Source organism: Nyctereutes procyonoides, unplaced genomic scaffold (genome assembly GCF_905146905.1).
Source record: "Nyctereutes procyonoides isolate TBG_1078 unplaced genomic scaffold, NYPRO_anot_genome, whole genome shotgun sequence".
In the NCBI taxonomy this organism is placed as follows: Eukaryota; Metazoa; Chordata; class Mammalia; order Carnivora; family Canidae; genus Nyctereutes; species Nyctereutes procyonoides.
The window spans coordinates 21,690,120-21,713,384 of record NW_026575136.1 but is presented as its reverse complement, the minus strand read 5'-3'; the positions used below and the strand labels follow the sequence as shown (position 1 = coordinate 21,713,384).

At 46.2% G+C, this 23,265-nt stretch overlaps 1 protein-coding gene across 1 annotated transcript in view; it reads right to left on the bottom strand.

The window, feature by feature from the left end:
- The window catches only part of LOC129495607 (one cut domain family member 2), a 50,293-nt gene extending 47,911 nt beyond the window's left edge, over nt 1-2,382 (bottom strand). Inside the window, exon 1 of the mRNA XM_055303280.1 lies at nt 1,128-2,382. Within this exon, the coding sequence (XP_055159255.1) occupies nt 1,128-2,382 (1,255 nt within the window). The remainder of the gene's footprint in view (nt 1-1,127) is intronic.
- Nucleotides 2,383-23,265: the final 20,883 nt, after the last annotated feature.

Below are 23,265 nucleotides of genomic sequence, written 5' to 3'. Positions count from 1 at the left end.
CCAAGCCCGCTCCAGAACAATGTAACCAGCGCGTCGACCCGTCCCCTCCCGCCGGCCGCCGGCCCTCCCCGCCGCCGCGCTGCGCGCACAATCGGCGTCCGCTTCATGCAAAGGCGGAGCCTGCAGCCCGCGGCCAAGATGCGTTAACTAACCTGCATCTTAATTTTTTCAGCACCTCTTCTAAAGAGCGCCTAGCCTCCCTCCGAGCTCAGCCAAGCCTCGGCAAATGCCAGCAAGAGCTGGGAGCCGGGCCAGGGCGGCCGGCGAGTGTTGGGGAGCTCTCCCGTTCTTAGTTTTTCCTCCTCCATTCTCCCGGAGGTGAATGTGATAGTCCCGGCCTCCGTCCTTCCACGCTCCCCTCCGTGGGCAGTGACGCGGGGACTGGCCCGAGCCCGGCTCTCTCGGTGCCACACTCCCCCAGGCCAACGCCGAGGCCGGAGGTGAGCCCGGGAAGCGCTGCTGTGTCCTGGCCACCCGCTCCCCGCGCGGTCGAGATTGTGACTCCTGCTAATAACTAAAGAAGTTTGCCTGATACGGTGGTGGGAGAAGAACGGAGAATTTTTTTTTTCCCTTTCTGAAGAGCAACTGCCTCCATAGAGGGGGGACCAGGCAGCCCGGAAAACCGAAATGTATTGTCTAAGCAAGAGTTCAAGTGCACAGGGCTTTGAAAAAGGCCAATCCCCGGCCTCTGTGAGTCCTGTAAAGAGAAGGCTCCTAGTGCACACTGCGCACCCCGGGTCCCTTGTCCCACAAGTAGAGAAGGTCAGAAAGAGGGGGTAACATGGGCACACGGGGGGAGGGGGGGCTGGTGAATGAAATGTGGTGGTGGTGGTGGGGGTCGGTCAATGAGAGCTTGGAGTCCAAGAGGGAGGAAGAGAAATATGAAAATGCAGGAGAAAAAGAGAAAGCAGACAAGGAAGAAGGGAGGAGGAGGAGGAGGAGGAGGAGGAGGAGGAGGAGGAGGAGGAGGAAATGACAGAAGAAGAAATAAAGTGGAGAGAAAATAGGAAGAGCCGAGCGGGGAGGAGGAAGGAGCGGAGGCGAGGCGCGCGGACCTGGGGCCACAGCGGCCCGGAGCCCTCCCCGCAGCAGCCGGGCTCCGGGGGGGGGGGCCCTCCTGGGCTTACCTGCCAGGCGTAAGGCGGACATGCGCTGGAACTCGGGCTCCTGAAGCCACTTCCACATCCTGCGAAAGGTCTCCCTGCCAGATTTGAGTTTACTCCACGGTTTTGGGTTCCGCAGCAGGTCGGAGAGCGTCCCCTGAGACCGGCACAGCACCCTCTGCGCGAAGATCGCCTGCGGGATGCTGTAGCGCTTCAGCTCGGCCGTGATGCGCTGGGCCACCTCTTTGGTGTTGATCTCCTCCAGCTGGCCCGATGTGGCCACCTGCGAGCCAGACGAGGACGAGGGCGGCCGCTCGCGGCTGGGCGCCAGCACCGGCCCGTGGGACTGCGCGTGGCCCGGGTGGTGCAGGCCGTTGAGGTGCGACATCATGGCCGCGGGCGGGGTGCCCAGGCCGCGGGACAGGTGCTGCTCCCCGCGGGTCAGCATGGCAGTGTGGTGCGCGTCGAAGTTGGGGCTGAGCATTTTGTCGTGGCCCGGCGGCCCGTAGCTGGGCAGGCTCTGCTGCGCGTTGTGGAGGCCGCCCAGCCCGTTGCCCAGCGGCGCGGCGGCCAGCGGGGACAGGCTCTGGCTCATGCCGGGCATCTCCTTGTAGGGGCCGTACAGGTTGTTCATGGCCGGGAGCCCGCGCTCGTCGCGCATGAGGGTGAAGCTGCCGCTGACGTTGCCCGACAGGCGCTGGTGGTGGTGGTGGTGGTGGTGGTGCGGGTGGTGGTGCGGGTGCGGGTGGTGGAACTTGTCGGACACGGTGGAGATGGGCGGCAGCGGCTGCAGCGGCGTCAGCGTGGTGTAGGTGTTGCTCATGCCCATGCCGGGCGGGGACGAGTCGCAGGACATGCTCATGGCGTGGTGCAGCGGGATGGAGAGCTCGGGCCGGTAGTCGCCGCCGTCCAGGATCGAGGCCATGCTGGTGACCATGGCCGAGCGCGACGCCGCCGCCGCCGCCGCCGCCGCCGCCGCGGTGCCCAGCTCCTGGTGTGCGGCCGGCGGGGGCGGGGGCGGCGGCGGCGGCGGCGGAGGGCCCCGCAGCGAGCCGGCGGCGCCGCGGGCCGCGTGGTGGGGGCTGGGGCTGGCCAGCAGCTCCTGCTCAGGGCCCGGGCCCCCGCCGCCGCCCCCGCCGCCCCCGCCCCCGCCCCCGCCGCTGCCGCCGCCGGCCGGCCCGTGCAAAGTGCCCAGACTTTCCATTGTCAGCTCCGGGTTCATGGCGCAGCCTTCTAGGTCTTTGGTGAGGCATCGATAGGCGGTGTAGGCAGCCTTCATTCAGTCCATCGGGGCCCGGGGGCGGCGGGGGCGGCGGGGGCGGCCGGCGGGCGGGCGAGGCGCGCGTGGCGGGGCCGGGGCGCGGGAGCGGGGAGGGCGCGCGAGTGCGGGAGTGTGCGCGCGGGCGTGCGCCCCGGGCTGCGGGCTGCGGGCTGCGGGCTGCGGGCGCGGGCGCGGGTGCGGGTGCGGGCGCGCCCGGGGCGGGGTGGGGGCGGGGAGGGGGCGGCCGGGGCGTGCGTGCGGGGGGGGCGGGGAGGGAGGGGGGATCACCGGGCCCCGCCGCTCGGGCCGGCGCGCTGCCTCGCCATGTCCGAGCCCGCTCCGGCGCCGACGTCTTCTGTTTGGGTGAGCGGGAGCTGTCCAGAAGGGCTCTGCCGCTCGCCGGGGCAGCCAACCTAGCCTCCCGGGCGCGGGGCGGGGCGGGGCCCGATGGGCGTCGCGCGCGGCCACTCCGAGCGCGCCGCTGCCCCGGGGGGCGGGCCTCCGGGGCGCGCCTGCCAATGGCCGCGGAGGGGGCGGGGCCGGCCGTTTCAGGTTTGGCTGACGGCTCTGTGCCTTTTTTTTTTTTTTTCCTCCTCCTCTGCCACTAGAATCGAACGTCAAGGAGAGGGAGGGAGGGAGGAGAAGAAGAAGAGAGGGTCGCGGGGAGAGAGAGGCGAGAGTGCGAGCACCGGGGAGAAATGTTAAAGATGCCGCCCTCGGTCCCTCTCGAGCAGCTGCGATCTGTAGAAAAGGGCATTGCTTTAGTTCCCTTTGCTTCACCCCACAGCTTTCTTTTTCTTTTTCTTTTTCTTTTTCTGGAGGCTAGCAAGCCAGTCTGTGCTGCTGGAAAAAAGAAAAAAAGAAAAAAAAAACAAAACAAAAAACAAACCCAAGTCTCCTAGCGAGCCACTTCCCAAGCGTCTCTATCTCAGAGCCTGTAGTTGACCCTTTTACAAATGCAGGCGCTTCTGTATTTCTAATGCATGCAGGGCAAATTCCCCAGACCGAGGCGTGCGCGGTCTGCCCGGGCGGAAGGAACCCCAAGCCCCGCGCCGCCTCCGAGCTGCGCCCCGCGACGCCAGCCCCTCGGCGGTGCGGGCCACCGTAGTCCAAAGCAAACTTAACACAATAACATCATTTAATTACCCGGCGAGCCCATAAATCTCCCAGTTATGAGGCTGCAGCAGGGCCCTGTGAGGTTGCAAAACAAAACTAGAACTCTAGGAGCTGCGGCTTCGAGGCGACCAAATCCTCCCGTGTTGGGGACTTGGAAAGAAGCGGAGGGTGGGTGGGAGGGGGGAGGGTGCCCGCAAGATTGTTACCGATTGTTGCCCATCGGGTGCAAACTTCTCCTCCTGGGAGCAGGGAGTACGGAGACCGTCCGGGACGACCCCCGCGGATTTTCCCTGTACCGCGCACACACGCGCGCACACACACACACGCGCACACACGCGCGCGCGCGCACCCCGAGAAAGGAACGCCCCAGGTTGCCTCCGGGGGCAGAGGACACGGACCCTTGGCCGACATCTGTAATATCCAAAACTTGTCTCTGGAAAGACCAAAACCCTGGCGAGTTTTAGGACGCAGCATTAAAAAAAAAAAAAAAAAAAAAAAAGGTGCACCTTCGTCTCCCCAGAACGTCCTCTGTTCCGTAACCCTGGGTCGGGGGCCGCGAGGGGAGCGGGCGGAGGGAGGAGGTGGAGATTTCTGAGGCCTGGGTGGGGGGTGGAGGGGTGTTGGCTGAAGACCTGCAACTGCCCGGCATTGAAACCCTTAAAAGTAACAGATTCTTCCAAAGCAGGTTGCGCTCTGTTTGCCTCCGAAGATTCAAGCTGGCTGAGGTTGCGCAGATGTTGCCTTTGTTTAAAGAGACAGTAATTAAGGACAGGGTGGACATAAGTTTGAGAAGCGTGACCTATTTTCTTTTGATCAGCTGTCAAAAGAAGAGCAGGGGGTCTCCTTAAGACAGCCCCCTCCAACCACTTCCAGCTGTTAGAGAAAACTTGATAAGAAAACAAGGACACAGCCTGGAATACTGTATGTGCCTTCCTGGTGCTAGAGAAAGGTTTGGTTCATTTGGAAAATAGTTCTTAGTCTTGATGACCTTTTGCGGCTGCCCTGCTTTCCCTTCCAGCTACAGAACAAACACACAAACAAACAAAAAAAAACCCCCACCCCCTCCCACACCATCCTGTTACATGAATGTACAGTGACGTTATTCATAGATCAACTTTATTGAGCTCTGGCGAATACCTTGCCAATTACTCTTTCAAGGAGCTGCCTTTTATTTTTTTTTTTTTTTTGTATCAAAGCCTGGGTAAGAAAGTGGACGTTCCTCTACTTCGCTAGACACGCTTTCCTAGCTGTCACATTTTTTAATGTCACCAAATCAGACAGGTAAAATAACTGAGTTTTTTGTTTCTCTGTCTTTCCTCACCCCCTCCACCCTCTCCTGCTGTCTCTCTTTCCACTCCCCACCTTATATATGGCAGCTGGATACTTGGGATAATTTGAAACAGTTAATGTTTGAAAAACTTAGGGAGTTGGACAAAAGTTCACAAAAGCGCAACCTCCTGTTGGTCTAGGAGTGCTCCCAGACTGAAATAGGGCAGGAGAGCAGCAAGGCTGGGCAAAGAGTCTGATATGCCCCAATGCCTGAACACAGCCTTCCCTGCCCTGGCTTCAGGCTCCAGGAGTGGCCAGTGACCCCAGGCTGGGACACTGAGTAGGCACTGCCTCCATACAGAAGCCCGAGTATATAGATGGCCATTAAAAGAATTTTTCAAAATGATAAACTCGTTTACCAGGCTACCAAGATAAATCTGCTCCTGGGAATTGCATTTTGGTGTGCCTGGGAGCAGTCACGTGCTGGAGAGTTGAAAGGTGAGTTGCATATTCTTGCTGCCTTGCTCCCTCCCTCTCTCCCTCCTCCCTCTCTTCCACCCTCCCTCCCCCTTCCCTCGATCAATATTGGCGATCTCAGGGAAATCATGAAATCGTATTGGCTTCTTTGTGTATAATTTCATTGGGCTAGATTAAAGCAGATTTTTCACGTTGTTTTTCTTAATGATGGTTTGAGGTTTTGTATGTCAACCTAAAACCCATTTAAAGGGAAATTAATGTGCATTTTTAGTCAGCATCCTGATTTTTGCTAAATTAGTCTTGCATGCCCTTTCCTTTTCTTTCTAAAAAGAAAAACATATTTTCTACTTGAGGATAATTTTAAGAATATCAATAAGATTTTCAAATATGTTTCAAAATATCTTTGATGTTTCTTTCTCTGAGAAAATAAAAGGAAGAATTGCTTTCTAACTGCCCCTTGTTTACACGTGAACTCTAACCTTCAGAAGTTGTGTAACTCAGAATTTAAAAAAAAAAAAATTGAAGCTACACTCCGGTCCCCCTTCTCCTCAGCATTTGATTCACAATTAGACTGTACAGAAATGTGGTAGCAGGAGTGCTAGTTCACGACTATTAGAATCTGGACAGTTGCACCAGCCATTACACCGGGATCAGGATATCCATTTCTTAGCATACCACTTCCGCAGGTCTGATTTTCTTCAAAATCAGATACTTAAATGAGTCAAAAGAAGTCTGTAAATAAAATGCAGCTTTGACAACAAATGTTGCATTATAAAAGAAAAAAAAAACTTGAGTTAGTAATTGTAGAGATAGACTGGAAATTTTTACCAGAGCTTTTCATATGCGTTTTCACATTCAATAAATACATATATATATATATATATATATATATATATATATTTATTTATTTATTTTAGGCTCTGAGAGGGAGAGAAAGGTGAGCATTCAATTAAAATCAGAGACCCTATAAATTATTCACACACACACAAAAATACATAGACCTCAAGTAAACCCAGACTGGATAAGGGGCCCATCAGCTTTGTTTCTACCAAACAACAGTAACCACAGCCCAAATCCCAGGAAGGGGGGGGGGCTGCTTATTTCTACCCAAATGTTAAAAATCCTGAGGAAGGTTTTGTGTTGGGAGAACACATTTGTGCTACAACTAGGTTTATCAGAGCAATACAAAAAGACATAATGGTGGGTTGATTTGGACTATTTTATTTTTGTCCTTCCCCAAACCATCTGGCGTGTGAGTGTAGGGGTATTGATCAGGATCTGTGAGCTGCAGACCCCATGCCAATCCATAGCGTTTCTGGCAATCAGTGTCGCCCATGAATTGCAGCTGTCTGTGTAGCTGCCGAAAAGAAATCTTCAGAAAAGTCCCCCCCTTATCAAACACTTCATCCGTTCAGGGGTAAGTCAATATCATTTCTTTGTCATTCGGTGGGCGAGGATTATGAGGAGAAAGTTTTTGTTGTCGGTTGTAGCTGCTGCTGTGCTTTTTTTTTTTTTTTTAAAGGAAGGAGAGCAATTTTCTAGCCATTGAATGGTAATGGTTTTCCAGAAAGGCCTCAAGCGTTTGTATGAATCGGACAACAAATGCTGTTTCAATATTGTGGGGGAATTTTAAGAGGCGGGGGGGAATTCTTATGTTGCTATACACAAATAATAATAGTGATAATAGAGGGTTCCTTTTAACGACGGAGAAATTTCTCCCCTCTTTTCGGAGCCTCCAGTGATGAAGACACCGCAAGTCTCTGTGATTACACTTGCAGATGGACGGTGGGTGCTCGTGGCGGAAAAGGAGCCTTCGGAATTGTGGCTCTGTTTGATATCTCCATTAGCTTCAATTTTATTCTGTTTGCAAGCTCAGGCTGGTTGAGCACAGGGACAAGAAAACTAAAACCCAAGCCCAGCACCACTAACCCGCTTCTGCCTCTCAGCTCAGAAATTCGCTGACGCTTTGCAGATTCCAGTCGAATCTAGGAAAGTTTGCTTGTTTGTTTTTAAAAAGTGTGTTAGGTGGTGGAGCCCAACGGGTCCTCTTTTCCGTGAACGCTCTTCTGCTCCGCGTGAGTCTGGTTAAAATCCGAAAGGCCAGTTTAGTTATTGCGAGCTGTTAGGGACAGCCCTTAACTTTTCGGTTGACACTGTGCGCCGCGGTGGAGGAACACTTGGAGCGTGTTAGTGTTTTCCCACCCTCAGCTGGCCTCTTAGGAAAAGAAAAATGAAGCTGCAGGCAGAACCCTGCGGGCTGGGGGAGCGTGCTCTCGCAGCCCCAAGCCCCGCGCCTGGCTGGCTTCGCAGGTGGGGAGCAGGGCTGCGGGGCGAATCCCGCGGGGACGCTGCAAAACCCCGTGGCAGCCTCAGTAGTCCGGGCGCGGGCAGTGGGCAGGCTGGGGGGCGGGGAGAAGGAGGAGGAGACCCCTAGCGGGACGCGCCTTTGCACCTGCTCCTGGGGCGACACCTGCTCCTGGAGTGGCAGCCGCGGAACCCCCAGCTCCGCAGAGCTACGTTGCAAGCGCGTCCACCTGCCCAGGTTTAAAGAAAGCCAGGGACTAGGTAGGCGAACCTCGATCTTCTCCCTCCATTCCCATAGAGAGGAAATTGTTGGAGTCCTGATGCTCTCAGGGCTGCACACACACACACACACACACACACACACACACACACACACTTCTGTCCTCCTTTCCAGTCCTGGCTAGGTTCCCCGACCCCCTCGCGGGAGGAGTTTGGGCAGAAGTAAGAGCCTGGGCCTCTGATACGGACTGGGGGCGGGGGGGAACGGTCGCCGAGGCTGAGTGCTGGGACTGCAGACCTTGCCCAGGACATTTCCCTATCCCCGAATTCGGGACCCACCACAGAACCTTCCCTGGGGCCACCCTCCGCCTGTGTTTTTGCGGCTGCTACCGCTGTGGAAGCTGGTGGGAGAAATATAATTTGACTGTTGGGGCAAATGAAATTTTTAAAAAAAGTGAAGGGGAATGTGAGGATTTGAAACTGCAGAGATCAGAGGGCTTCTTTTTGGGGGCGAGGGGGACGGTGGGGAGTGGGGGAAGGCCTGGAGCTCGGCTCTCCCAGGAATACAGCTTTTTCTCTAAAAGAACGTTTCACTTTTAGAAAGCAACTTCTTATCCTGAGCCTGAAGATGAGTTTTATCCGGGCTGCCCCTAAGTACCTGCTCTACGATTTCTCTCCAACAAAGCCCTGTGAGGTTGATCTGGAGCCACAAATCTGCAGTCGCATTTTCTTTTAACCGTGGGTTTCCAAAAGTACAATTCATGTGTGCTTAAAAATAAAGTTTTCCTCTCTGCCAGTTGTCACTCCACAAAAGAAAAACTGGCGTGAGGTCCTTTTGTTCAGGTCAAGTTGTGCGTGAAATCTTTTTGTTGTCCTTTCAAAGGGAAGGCAAAAGTTGCAGTTGATTGCAAAAAGGACAAATTTAACTCTCTGAAAGTGGAGCTGTTTTCAAGTTGCCCTGAGACACTAAGCACGGGCATTGCTTTTTAAAAAAATTATTATTTATTACCTTCTTAAAACGATCATTTATTTGCTCTGGACGTAACCACTTCTGATTGAGGATTCTGATTGAGGATTGTTTAGGCATTAATACAAACACCGAACACTTCTTCTCTCTATGAAAATGGGAGAGTTTAAAAATCCTTTTCTGTAATTTCAACGGTCTCGCTACCGTGTAATTAAAACATAAGAGCACAACAGAGTCCTGAAAAATAGTGTGCCAGCTTTGAAACTAAGAAACACCATTTCCGATTCCTAAAGGAAATACTAGTATTCGAAAACCAACAGGAGCAATCGAGGGTTTTAAAATATTTTTGCGCGCCGGACCATTTCTTTATGTAAAAAAAAAAATCACATGGTACATATTTTTTAGATTCCGTGTATTTTATTTAGCTCCTAAAGTAATTCAATAACTACGAAGGGAGTCTGAGCCAATGTTTGAAGATAACACGACCGACAGCAAAATAGCACATTCAGATGATTTTAGGGGCTTTTTTTATATGCAGAATCGCTTCGATGCCACTTTATTTTTTTATTTACTTTTATTTTTTGGAATTTTGGATTGTTTTGCTTCCCAGCGTGCGCGGCCAGGCAGCTCCGGCCGCGCGCTGGGATCCCGGGCGGCCGCGTGGAGCGGCGCGGGCCGCGGTCGCTCGGGGCGCAGGACGCGGTGCCGCGGGCCACGGGGACCGGCGCCCGGGCCGGCCGGACACAGGTGGCTGGGCCGCTTCTGCGGAGCCCGGGCTGCGAGGCGGCGGCGGCGGCGGCGCTCGGGGCTCGGGAGCGACTCCCGAGACCTGTTGGCGGCGGCGGGGCGCTGCTCGCGGCGGCCGGGCCCGGGGCGCAGGGGCGCAGGGGCGCAGGGGCGCAAGGGCGCGCGTCGAGGCCGGGGCGCTCAGGGCCTCCACCCTCGCCGGCCCCGCGGAGCCGGGCGCCCAGGCCAGGCAGCCGCTTCCCGGGGAGGGGGCTGCGGGCCCCGCGGCGCGGGGGCGGAGGGAGCCGGCCGGGATTGATGTCTAAATCAATGCGGTTTCCAGGCGCTTCTCCCCGCGCCTCTCCATCTTCCTCCGAGCCAGGCCGCCTCCTGAGGGGGGTTGCCTCTCCCTCCGCGAAGTCAGCGCCGGGAGCGCGGAAAGCGCAGCCCCACGCGAGGCAGCGCGGGCCAGGAGCCCCCGGAGCGACCCCCCGAGCCCCCGCAGCCCCCCGCGCCCCCCGCGCCCCCGCGCCCCCGCGCCCTCCGCCTCCCCGCGGCGCGCCCTGTCGACCCCCGGCACCCGCGCGGGTTCCCCACGCCCTGAGCCGCCGCCCCGGCCGCCTGCCCTCCCGGCTCTCGGCGGGGCCCCCGATCGGACGGGACCTGGCCGGGGAGACCCCAGGGCTCCGCCGCCGCCCCGGCCCTGCTCGGGCGGGCCCGGCTGCTTCGGATTTAATTATTCACCGATGAATTAGACAGCTGCGATTGTCGTGAAAAATCAGCGGCCACTATCGATTCCCGGAGCGGGTGGGGGCGGGGAGCTGGGCCGCGGGGCGCGGGGGAGGGAGGGGAGCTGGGCCCGGGCCTGGGGCTCTCCTCCTGGAGCTGGGCCCGGGATGGGGGGACGGGGTGGGGGCCCGGGCGTGCACGCCTCCTCGGGCCTGCCCTCGGGGGGTGCAGAGAGGCCCCGGGCGGCGGAAGGGCGTGCCCCGCGGTGCCCCGCTGACCCCCGCGCCCGGGCACCTGCGGGCCCCTCGCGGGCAGGCGGGCGCGTGCCGTCCCTCGCCGGGAGTTCGCGCCGCCGAGCAACAAGTCTCGGCGTCCTCGAGGCTCTACCCCGGATCCCCGGAACGCGGGCGGCCTGCTCCCCTTTGCTCGGGAACTGGGTCAGGAGTGTGGTCCAGAGGAGCAGTACGTGTGTTCTGGGGGCTGGGAGCCCACCCAAGGGCGCGGAGAGTACGTGCAAAAGAGGCCAGTGCGGTCCTCCGGGCCCAGATCTGCTGGCTTCAGATGGGGTAGGAAAAGCTCCCCTCCCCTATCCGAATCACAAAAGCACTGGCAGCCGGGGGTGGGGGGGTAGTGGAGGGGGGTCTTTTCGCGTAGGCGCGCTCTGTTCTCCTCTTGGGTCGTCCTGAAGCCCGTGTGGCTGCACATTACAATTTGCAATGGCTTTTTATAGGAACCACAACTTACACAGGAAATTTATAGGCTACGTGAAGCAAAACAGATAAAAGGTTTAACACTCCTCATCCCCCAGGTTTCCTTTTTCCCCCTTTCTCTCTTCTTAAAACTACTTTCGAGTGTGTGCTATCTACTTTTGTTGGGGAAATGTGTTCTTCAGACTTTATCCGGGAAAGAGTTGAGCTCTGGCTCCCTGGAGATCAGATATAGAGTCAAAAAGGCACTACATTGCCTGCTTCGTAATCCATGGGGCTGAGTATAGGTCACTGAACACAAAATGGCCTTTCCTCTCTTGCTTACTGAGATGGTTTAATGGATTTTGTAATGGTTTCCAACTATCAGACAGGGGAAATCTGGTTTGGGGGCTTTTTGTTCACATAACCCAAATACAAAGCACATGTTAATACGCACTTGGCCTTATCAATGGAAATTGGTAGCGCCGCAGTGGAATTTCTTAGGGCAATTCTGAAACATCATGTTTCAGTACACCATGTTTCAAGCATGGCCTCTTGCTTAATAAATGGGAAAAGTCTTCAGAATTTTCCGTTTAGGTTGAAAGATTTCTGAGAATCCTTTGACTAATATCTCATATATATCTGCTACAAAACTACGATATTGAATTTGAATGCAGTTTTCAGTATTAGTTCACCCCCCTCCACTCTTTTAAATCAGGGGGTTGGGGAGGGTATGAATAATGGTTGATTTTAGCCTTCAGTGGAGTAGAGGTGGGGTAAATGGATGCCTTTTTAAGAATTTGCAAACCAAATGAGGTTAAATAGAGTCGTCTGATTAAGGCAAAGATTTTTGTGTTGTGAGAGGGCACAGTTTTTGCTTTTGCAGATGCTGTTCCTTTCAAGTCCCTGAACCGTTTCCACACATGGCAATGTCAGCTCATATCTGGAGTTTCAGTTGCATTTTTAAAGACTTCTTTTTTCATGCTATTTGCAAATCTAATTTCTTTTGAATAAAATTATTTCACTTTTTTCATTTTTCATGCTCATTCTTGGTTTATCTCCCTAGCTCTTATTTTAAACGTCTCTTTTGAGAGCTTTTACTTCATCAGATTACTTACTACTTCAGTGGTATTATGTATAGTGGTAACTGGCACCAGGAGATATCACGGCAGGTTTTGAGAAAGGAAGTCTAACCCTAGTTTAGTTCAAAAAATTTTTGTACTTGACTTTCTTGTATTAAGAACTTGCCTTTGTTAAATACCATAACTTAAGTACTGGAGCATAAATGGGGTAGCAACCAGAGGCAGCATATTGGAGAATGCTGGAAAACTCTAAGTGTTTTACAGAAAATTATGATGGTGGTTAATTGATTCATTAATTTATTTGTTCATTTAAGAGATATTTACTGAATGCCTACTGTGTGCCTATTAGAGTTTTTAGTTATAAACAAAAGACGCTGACTTAAACCAACTTAAGGAGAAAAGAATTTTCATGGAAGAAACCAGGTAGCTCACAGAAGCAATAGAAATGCAGGAGATTCAAGCTTGGAAAATAGGCAACGGCCAGGGGAGAAGAGGAGCTGGAGCAGAGTCAGGGTTACTCCATGCAACAGCCTGGCTAGGAAGCCTCTGTGGGCACTGCTGTCTCTGTCACTGTGTGTCACTCTGTCACTCTGTCCCTGTGTTTTTATGTTGCCTCCACAAGAGCCAGTTTGGGGCTGTCCTAACTATCAGAAGGTGAGAAGAGGGTCACTGCATCCTACCTGCACTGCATACCGTAGGGAGTTACTTTAAAATAAGAAGGATGCTTGGATCGTGGGTAGCAAAAACCAGAAAACAAACAAAAAGCACCCAGAAATATGTTACCACATAGATGCTGGGGATAGAAAAATGAACATGTTAGATGTGACTCTGCTCTCATGAATCCTATATTTTAGTGGAATATTTTATTTTATAGTTTAAATATGTATATTTAAAAATTTAATACTAAATAATATAATATTTAAAATATTTATACTTTAAGATGTTTTACATTTGCATGAATCTTTATACTTTTTGGATAAAGGAGGAAAAAAAACCCCAGTTATTTAGATCCCATCTCAAAATAATGGATTAGATTTCCTTCTTTTTTTTCCTTTTTTTTTTTTCTTGTTGTCTGTTGGATATGGTTGGATGTTGGTCAGGGCAAGTCAGAAAATACTGATGTAGGAAATGCTGTGTCTACTGCACTACGCTCAGTCTCAAGGTCAAGGATGTGGTGGAAACAAACTCTAGATCTCAAGAAAGAGCCCTGGATTTCAGTCCCAATCCTTTTTTTTTCTTTTTTTTTTTTCAGTTCCAATCCTATTATTGTCTCCTGTGTGACTTTGAGCTCCCTTCTGTAGATGCTCCAAGGTCCTTACGTGCTTCAAGTCTGATTTGATATGGATCCCCTTTTATCAAAATGGAGTTTTTATAATGATTGAGTTATTTTTCTGAAGGCTTTCTTTTAGATATTCTAAATCTGAATCCAAGTAGTTATGGTGTTTATAGCCTTAAAAAGCTATTTTTTAAAAACAATTTTATTTATTTATCTGCGAGAGAGAAGAGAGAGCAAGCGCGAGCAGGGATGGGCAGAGGGAGAGGGAGAAGCAGACTCCCGCTGAGCTCAGAGTCTAACCTGGGGCTCAATCCTAGGACTCTCAGAAATCCTGACCTGAGCCAAAGGCTGAAGTTTTACAGACTGAGCCACTCAGGTACACCTTTAAAAGCTATTTCTGTTGGGATAAGTTTGTAATAATTAACTTTAGCTTTCAGGATCTTCATTTTCAAAAATGAATTTTCTTTTATTTCCAATTCCAAGTGATCTAGTTCAGTGTTGCTTTCAGTTTCATATTACATTCTGGGCTTTTGGTTCGTGTCTGTAACTAATTTTCAGACCAAGAAAGACAGAAGGAATAGAGGACAGAGATGAGAGAACAGATACTGTCATGATTTAAAGTCATTGGGGAGTCTAGAATTGTTTCAGAGTTGTGTTATTTTTTTTTATATTTACTACAAATTTTTGACAGGTATTGCTTTTGAAGAGAATTTTTGAATTTTATGTGAAAAAAACTACTTGATGGGACAAAATCCTTACTTAAACCTTATTTCTTCAAGATGGAACCATTGTGATATTTACTATATCATCAAAGTGTCCTGACAGGAAAGATGTGGGAACAGTTTTAAGGTCATGTTTGACATTAGGTTTGTTACACAATATAACCAAACAGTGGCAACTCTGGATATTTTGTATTCTTGGAATTCTGAAAAAAACTAGGTGTCAATCAAATGAACCCATATAAAACCAGGGTCACTTGCCTTTTACATGACACCTATGTATGACCCATTTTATTTTATTTTATATTTTAATTTTTAGTTAAAAGATTTTAAAGATTTATTTATTTTAGAAAGAGCGAGTGAGAGCAAGCACTTGGGTGGGGAGAAGTGCAGAGGGAGAGAATCTTCAAGCAGACTCCCCGCTGAGCACAGAGCCCCACTTAGACTCAATCTCAGGACCCTGAGGTTGTGACCTGAGCCCAAATCAAGAGTTGATTGCTTAGCAGACTGGGCCACCCAGGTGCCCCTTTAATTTTTATTTTTTTTTTTAAAGTAAGCTCTACACTGACCATGGGGCTGGATCTACAACCTCAAGATCAGAGTTGCCTGTATGCTCTACCAACTGAGGCAGGCAGGTGCACCTGTATGATCCATTTTCAAGTGAATAATTCCTTGGGAAACCAATAATTTAAAGACACATATACTTAAAATATTGATTTCTGCATGTTGGGGTTGGGTGGGTGGAGTCAAGTTGGCAGTGAGAGGAGTTACATTTATAGGAGTTTATTGATCCGTAATGAAGTAAGAATTTTTCGTTTGCAAATTCCCTTCTTCTTTATGACATTTCAAATCCTACTACTCATCCTTTAATACTCTGTTTGTAAACTTTCTGGGTGAGAGCCATAGTAGGAAATGGATTTTATGTTGCAACCCTAGTACATATATATGCACATTTCAGGAATGAAACACATCTTTTTTTAAAAAAAGATTTTATTTATTTGAGAGACAGAGAACATGTGTACATGAGAGGAGGAGAGGCAGACGGGGAAGGAGAGGCAGATTCTCCACTGAGCACAGAGCCTAACTTAGGGCTTGATCCCGGGACCCTGAGATCATGATCTGAGCCAAAAGCAATCACTTAACCAACTGAGCCACCCAGCCATTCCTGAGATACATCTTTTTAAATGCCCTATTGTAGCCAAACCTGTATTTGCAATTAATTACTAAAATATAGAGCCTGGTCTGATCATTCTGAGATGTGTTATTTTCTTCTCTGTATGGCATTTGTTTTTCTTACTGTTCATTCAGTATCTGTCAACTAAAACTTGGTATTATTATTTGTGTATGAAGTTCATTGGCTATTTTAGATGATAAGCACTTGAGGATGCCATCCAGGAGGGAAGTCTTCAGTGGCATTCCTTAGGGCTCTGATCCTATCTTGTTCAATATTTTTATTAAAGCCTTTACTGAAGGTTAAGGACTGCTTGTCAATGGGATACCTGGGTGGCTCAGTGGTTAAGTGTTTGCCTTAGCTCAGGTCCTGATCCCGGGGTCCTGGGATCGAGTCCTGCATTGGGCTCCACAGGGAGCCTGATTTTCCCTCTGCCTATGTCTCTACCTCTCTCTATGTGTCTCTCATGAATAAATAAATAAAATCTTTTCTTTTTTTAAAAGGACTGCTTGTCAAATTTGTAGGTGATGTAGGGCTAACAGCCATAGCTAATATATTGGAAGGTGAGGTCAAGATTCAAAGTGAAATATGAATGTTGGAATGAAAACTAACATGATATAATTTAACAAAGACCAGTCAGTAGAAAAGCCCTTTACTGAGACTGAAAAATATTAATCAAGGGAGATTCCTGGATTGTGACAACAATGCAGATGCAGAGATTAATATACTATAAATGCAGAAATGATCCAAAACTATTATGCTGCACACAAAAACTAATGTAATTTTAGGCTGCGTTAATAGGACCATGATATATAGCTTACAAGGAAGGTAACATGTTCCATGGATTCTGGGCTGGAGATTTATCTAGGTCTGGCTACCTCATTTTATTATACACATTGATAAGTTAAAGATTGGTATGGGTTCTCAGGGTGTAAGGGAAGAAGAAACTATACTTTATGTGGAAGAGTTAGAGCAAATGTTTAGCCTAGAGAAGAGGCAAGTGATGTGGTATGTGATTCCTATTTCAAATATTTACCTAGCTGTCACATGGCAGGAGGGGGTGGGGGTAGAGTAGTTTTTCCTGGACCCCAGGGCACAGTTAGGACTACAGGGTAAAAGTGACAGCAGATCTGACTTTGATCCTCATACTTATGGTTTTCCAAGAGTGCAGCGGGTTGCCACATGAAGGGGTGAATTCTTCACCTATAGGAATATTTTGCAAAGGCTGAACTGTCTGGATAGGATGCTATTAGTAGGGATCAACTGAATTAGGTGGCTACCTGAAATAGATTATCTCTCTGGCTGAATTCCAGAATTTGATTAGTTGAATATTAAGAAATATTTTGAAAGTGATTTTATATAGAGAATTTAAAAAGATAGAGTAATGTTAATATTTAAATTTGTAAGAACTTCATATGTACAGGGTGCAGCATTTTCTATCTCAAGGCACTATAAACCCATTCCCCTTTTTATGAAAAATACAACTTTATTTTTATTTACATTTTTAAGATCCAGAAAGAGCTCTGAAAACCAGAAGTTTGGAATAAGCTTAACCCAACTGATGTAAGACTATTTCAGTGTTCATTCCACTTAGAATGAACATTCATACATTCATTCCACTTAGAATGAATTATTTCCTCTGCAGAAATAATTATTGTGTTTGATTATAGGGTGCCATCCCAGACCCTGCTGGGGGTTACGTAATATACAGTTTTTGCCACTAACACCTTTTCAAATATCTGAAAAAATTTCAACTCTAAATCTATCTCCAAAGGATTTGGTTAAGGGATTGTTATTATTAGCTATCCTATAGTCATATAGTGCTTATTTTTTCAGAGTAACTTGAATCCATTGGCCAGAAATGGACATAAGCTACATTACTTCACCAAGCTAGAATGATTCTCATGAACTATTATCTGGTCCCTAAAAGTTGTCACAGAAGGAATTTGCTCTATGAGCCAAATTCATACTATATAATGAAACAATTAACTTACTTTGCCATTTCCATATTTATTTTATGAAGAGGTCAGTGGCAGAAATTTTCAGTGTCAAGGGTTTCCTCTCAAAGCATATTTGATATTACTTTAGGCTGGCTCTGGGTGACAATATCACACTTTTCTGGTCTAGGTGGAGAATATAGTCAGATCAGTTAATTAATGGCTTTCATTTTGCAAATCTTTTCTCTAACTATTACTCATTCTGTAGACATTTATGGGACACCCACTCCAGTCTCACCCTAAGCTAGTCAACAGTGTTACAAAGATGAATGAGATGAAGATAATAGCCTGAATATGCTCACATGCTCATTTGATCCTCAAAACGAATCTGTAGGACAAGCAGGGCAGATATTATTCTTCTCATCTTAAAGATGAGAAAATGGGAAAGTCTCAGGGAAGTTGAGGGACTTGCTTAGGGTCACAAATTCAGCAAGTGGTAGAACAGGACTCAAATCAAAAGCTTTAATTTAGTCTACTTATATATATATATAATTATACTATATTATATATATAGTCTACTTAGTATATATTATATATATTATACTACTTAGTATATATATATATATATATATATATATAGAGAGAGAGAGAGAGAGAGAGAGAGAGAACTGTTGTCTGTGATGCAAAATGTGTATTTTCGCTCAACCGCTTATCATAGACATTTACTTTCACTTGGCTGCTCAGAATTCATAGCCACTTCCTGTTTGGAAAATGCTTTATGAAATGAGTTTTTATGGAAGGTGAGTCTGCACTTCTTCCTATGGAAACCAAAATGCCAACTCTCCCTTTTGTCGTCCCATGGTAATTGGGACCCAGGAACATCAACTAAGCTCAGCCAACTAAACACACATTTCTGGAGGGAAGACCCCAAAGAACCAAAGGATGGGGACATCCCAGAATTCATGCTGATGAAGCTGGTGCAGAAGTGACAGTTTATCAGCCAGGCTGCTTCTTTGGCCCTGACTCCTTACACTTAGACTTCATTGATTGCAGACCATTTTCTGAATTCAGTTCTCCTCCCCTTTGTTCTATTCCATGAGCCATCTGATTTCCTTTCACTAAATTTGTCTGCAAATTTAGCCCAAGTCAGTTTCTGTTGTTTGCAACCAGGGATTTTGACTAGAGGAGATCCATCTTCTGATTAGGTGATGAAAATTGGTCATATTTTGGACATATTTTGAAAAGAGACTTGATATAAGTTGCCGAGGGATTGGATATGGAATGTGAGGGAAAGGAATCAAGGATGGCTTCGTAATTTTTGATCTGAGTAATTGAAGGAATAAGCCTACCATCAATTCTGTTTTTCTTTTTTTTTAATTAACTATAAGCCACCCCTAAAATAGCAGACTCAAACAACAACCATTTTTGTTGTCTTTTAAAAGAGTTCTCCGCTTGGGCTTTTGACAGAATAATGGTTGAGGGTTTTGAAAGGCAGAGCTTCCTGAGGGTGCACATTTTGGGAGAACCAGAAGAAACCGCATGGCTTTTCATGGCTGAGCCTCAGAACTCACATAGTGTCACTGCCACTATATTCCGTGGCTAGAATTGTGCACAAGCTCGTCCAGATTCCAAGAGGTGGGGACATTGAGGTACCAAGGAACTCGGAGGCTTGATTTAAAACTACTATGCCATTTATTAGGGAGTTCTAAGAAAGCTTTCTTTCTTTTTCTTAAAAGCTCTGGGGGAAAGACAGGAAGAGAACCAGGTTGAGGTGGGAGATCAAGTGTTCGAATATGTTAAGTGTAGACATCTATTAGATGTTCAGGAGGAGGTACTGGCTAGGCATTTGGAACTGAGTCAGGAGTTCAGGTAGGAAATTGAGGCTAAAGTTATAAATTTAAGAGTCATATGTGTATAAATGGTTTGTAAAGCCATGAGACTGGTTGGGACAAATCATCTAGGGATGTGGCTTTATAATGTTTTGCAGTTAGGGAGTGTGATACCCCCAGCTTTGTTGTCTTGCTCAGAACTGCTTTGGCCATTCGGGGTCTTTGTGGTTCTAAATGAAATTTAGGATTCTTTTTTGTATTTTTGTAAAAAAATGCCATTGAAATTTTGATGCAAACTGTTGAATCTATAGATCACTTTGGCAAGTACAGATATTTTAACAATATCAATTCTTCCATTGCCTGAACATGCAATGTCTTATTTATCTGACTTTTAAAATCTATTTTGTCATTGTTTTGCAGTTTTTAGTGTACAAGTCTTTCATCTCTTCTATTAAACTTAGTCCTAAATATTTTATTTTTTGATGGTATTGTAAATGGAATTAAAAAAATATTTTATTTCTTTGAGAGACAGAGAGAGCATGAGCAGGGTGAGGGGCAGAGGGAAAAGCAGACTCCCTGCTGAGCAGGGAGCCCCCATGCAGGGCTTGATCCTAAGACTCCAGGATCATGACCTGAGCTGAAGGCAGATGATTAACCAACTGAGCCACTCGGGTGCCCTGGAGTTGTGGAGTTTTTTTTTTTTTTAAGAACTTTTAATTTATTCATTTGAGAGACAGACAGAGACAGCACAAGCAGGGGGGAGAGGCAGAGGCAGAGGGAGAGGGAGAAGCAGATTCCCTGATGAGTGGGGAGTCCAACATGGGGCTTGATCCCAGGACCTAAAGATCATGACCTGAGCCAAAGGGCGATGCTTGACTATCTAAGCCACCCACGTGCCTCTGGAATTGTTTTCTTATTTCCTTTTCAGACAGGTTGTTAGTGTGTAGAAACATTACTAATTTTTGTATGTTGGGTTTTTATTTTGTTACTTTACTGAATTTGCTTAATCTAACAGTTTTTGTAGAGTCTTTAGGGTTTTCTATGTAAAAGACCATGTCATCTGCAAGCAGAGAGAGTTTTACTTCTTCCCTTATAATTTGGATGGCGTTTGTTTCTTTTTCTTGCCTGATTGCTCTGGCTAAGACATCTGGTGCTGTGTTGAATAAGAGAAATGAGAGCAGGCATCCTTGCCTTGTTCTGGATCTGAGAGGGAAAGCTTTCAACTTTTCATGGTCAAGTATGATGTTGGCTATGAGCTTTTCATAAATGGACTTTATTGTATTGAGGTAAGCTATTTCTATACCCAATTTGTTGAGAGTTTTTTTTTTATCATGAAAGGGTGTTGCATATTGTAAAATGCTTTTTCTGCATATATTGCAATGATTGTGTGATTTTTTGCCTTCATTCTATTAGTGTAGTGTATCACATTGATTTGCATATGTTGAACCATCCTTGAATCCCAGGGATAAACTCTACTTGATCATGATGTATGATTCTTTTTTTTTTAAGATTTTATTTATTTATTAATGAGAGACACAAAGAGAGAGAGAGGGGAGGGGCAGAGACACAGGCAGAGGGAAATGGAGGCTCCATGCAGGGAGCCCAATGTGGGAGTTGATCCTGGAACTCCAGGATCATGCCTTGAGCCTAAAGCAAGCACTCAACCGCTGAGCCACCCAGGTCCCCCAATGATGTATGATTCTGTTAGTATGCTATTGAATTCAGTTTGCCAGTATTTTGTTGAGAATTTTTCATCGTGTTTATCAGGAATGATGGCCTATAGTTTTTTCTTTTTTCTTGTGCTATCTTTTTTTTGTTTTGGTGTCACTTTGAAGCTATTCTCATAGAATAAATTTGAAAGTATTTCTTCTAATTCTGGAAGACTTTAAGAAGGGTTGGTATTAATTCTTTTTTTTAAAGGTTTTATTTATTCATGAGAGAGAGAGAGAGAGAGAGAGAGAGAGAGGCAGGCAGAAACACAGGCAGAAGGAGAAACAGGCTCCATGCAGGGAGCCTGACGTGGGACTCGATCCCGGGTCTCCAGAATCAGGCCCTGGGCTGAAGGCGGTGCTAAACCACAGAGACACCGGGCTGCCCGTATTAATTCTTCCTTAAGTATTTCATGGAATTCACCCATATGACCATTTGGTCCTGGGCTTTTCTGTGTTGGAAGGTTTTATTATTTATTAATTTATTTATTTATTTATTTATTTATTATTTATTTAGTATGTTATTTATTTATTCATGAGAGACATACAGAGAGAGGCAGAGACAAAGGCAGAGGGAGAAGCAGGCTCCCTGCAGAAAGCCTGATGCGGGACTTGATCCTGGGACTCCAGGATCAAGCCCTGAGCCAAAGGCAGATGCCCAACTGACGAGCCACCCAGGTGCCCCTTGATTACTTTTTAAATCTCTTCATGTGTTTTTGGTATGTTAAGATTTACTATTTTTTTCTTGATTCAGTCTTATAGGTTGTATGTATCTAGGAATCTCTCCATTTCCTCTAGATTGTTCAATTTGTTCGCATATACTTGTTCATAATGGTCCCTTATGACTTTTTTATTTCCGTGGGATTAGTTAGAATATCTCCTTTTTCATTTCTGATTTTGTTTGAGTCTTCCATCTCTCTCTCTCTTTTTAGTCTAGATAAGGTTTTGTTGATTTTGTTTTTCTTTTCAAAAAAACAACTCTTAGTTTTATCAGTTTTTAAAAATGTTTTTCTATTCTCCATTTCATTTATTTCTCCTCTACTATTTATTGTTTCTTTCTGTCTGCTAGTTTGGGGCTTTGTTTGTTCTTCTTTTTCTAGTTACTTGAAATGTAAAGGTAGGTTGTTTATTCGAAATCTTTCTTCTTTTTCAATATAGGTGTTTATTGATATGAATTTTCCTTTCAGTACTGCTTTTGTTGCATCTTACAAGTTTTGGTATGTTGTGTTTTCATTTTCATTTTCATTGAGATATTTTGAGATGTTTTCTAATTTCCTTTTTTATTTCTTCTTAGATTCAGTAGTTATTTAGTATCTTTTTTTAGTTATTTAGTATCTTGTTTAATTTTCATGTATTTGTGTATTTTCGTATTTTCTTTCTATTGTTGACATCTAGTTTCAATCCATTGTAATTGGAAAAAATACTTTGAATTTCCTCTATTTTCTTAAATTTGTTAAGACTTATTTTGTGACCTAACATGTGATCTATCCCAGAAAATGTTCCATATGCACATGAATGAATATTCTTCTGCTGTGGAGTGGAATGTTCTTTATATGTCTGTTAGGACATTTGATCTTTAGTGTTGCTTAGTTCTGTTCTTTCTTCATTGATTTTCTGTCTTGATGGTCTATCTACTTTAGAGAAGGTATAGAAGTCTCCCATTATTGTAATGCCAGGCATTTCTCTGTTCAGATCTGCCAGTGTTTGCTTCACATATTTATATTTAGGTGGTTTGATGTATATATATTTATCATTGCTATATCTTACTATTGAATCGATCCTTTTATCATTATTTAATTGCTTTTATATTATTATATAATAGCCTTTCTGTTGTGTTCACCCTTTTATCTTACATATGGTTTTTGTCTCTTGTAACAGTTTTTGAGTTAAAGTCTATTTTGTCTGATATAAGTATAATCACCCTGCTCTCTTTTCAATTTGCATGGAATATCTTTCTCTACTCTTTCATTTTCAGCCAATGTATGCCCTTAAGTCTAAAGTGAGTCTCCTGTAGACAACATATAGTTGGGTTGTAAATATTTTATTCATTCAGCCACTTTGTGTCTTTTGATTGAGGAGTTTAGTCCATTTACATTTAAGGTAGTTATTGATAGGTAAGGACTTACTATTGCTCTTTTGTTAGTTGTTTTCTAGTTCTCCTGTTCTTCTCTTCTTATCTTTCTTTTTGGTTTGATAACTCTTCTGGTTATATGCTTTGATTCCTTTTTCTTTTGTATATCTAATGTACTTTTCTTTGTTATTCATTACCATGGGGTTCATATTGACCATTTTATAGTTAAAGCAGTCTGTTTTAAGCTGATAACAATTTCAATTGTGTACAAAAACTCTACACTTTACTCCTCCTTAGACTTTATGTATTTGATATCAATTACTTGTTTCTGTATTGTGCTGAATTGACCAATTTCTGTGGTTATAGTTATTTTAACTACATTTACCTTTTAATTTATATAACCAGTGTTAAAAATTGATTTACATGCCACCATTGCAGTATTAGAATATTCTATTTGTCTTTATATTTACTGTTTGCAGTCAGATTATTACTTTCATATGCTGTCATTTCATTGTTTAGATCTTTTTATTCAACTTGAAAAATTCTTTTTTAGCCCTTCTTGTAAGGCACATCTAGTGGTGATGAACCTCCTTCATTTTTGTTTGTTTCCTACA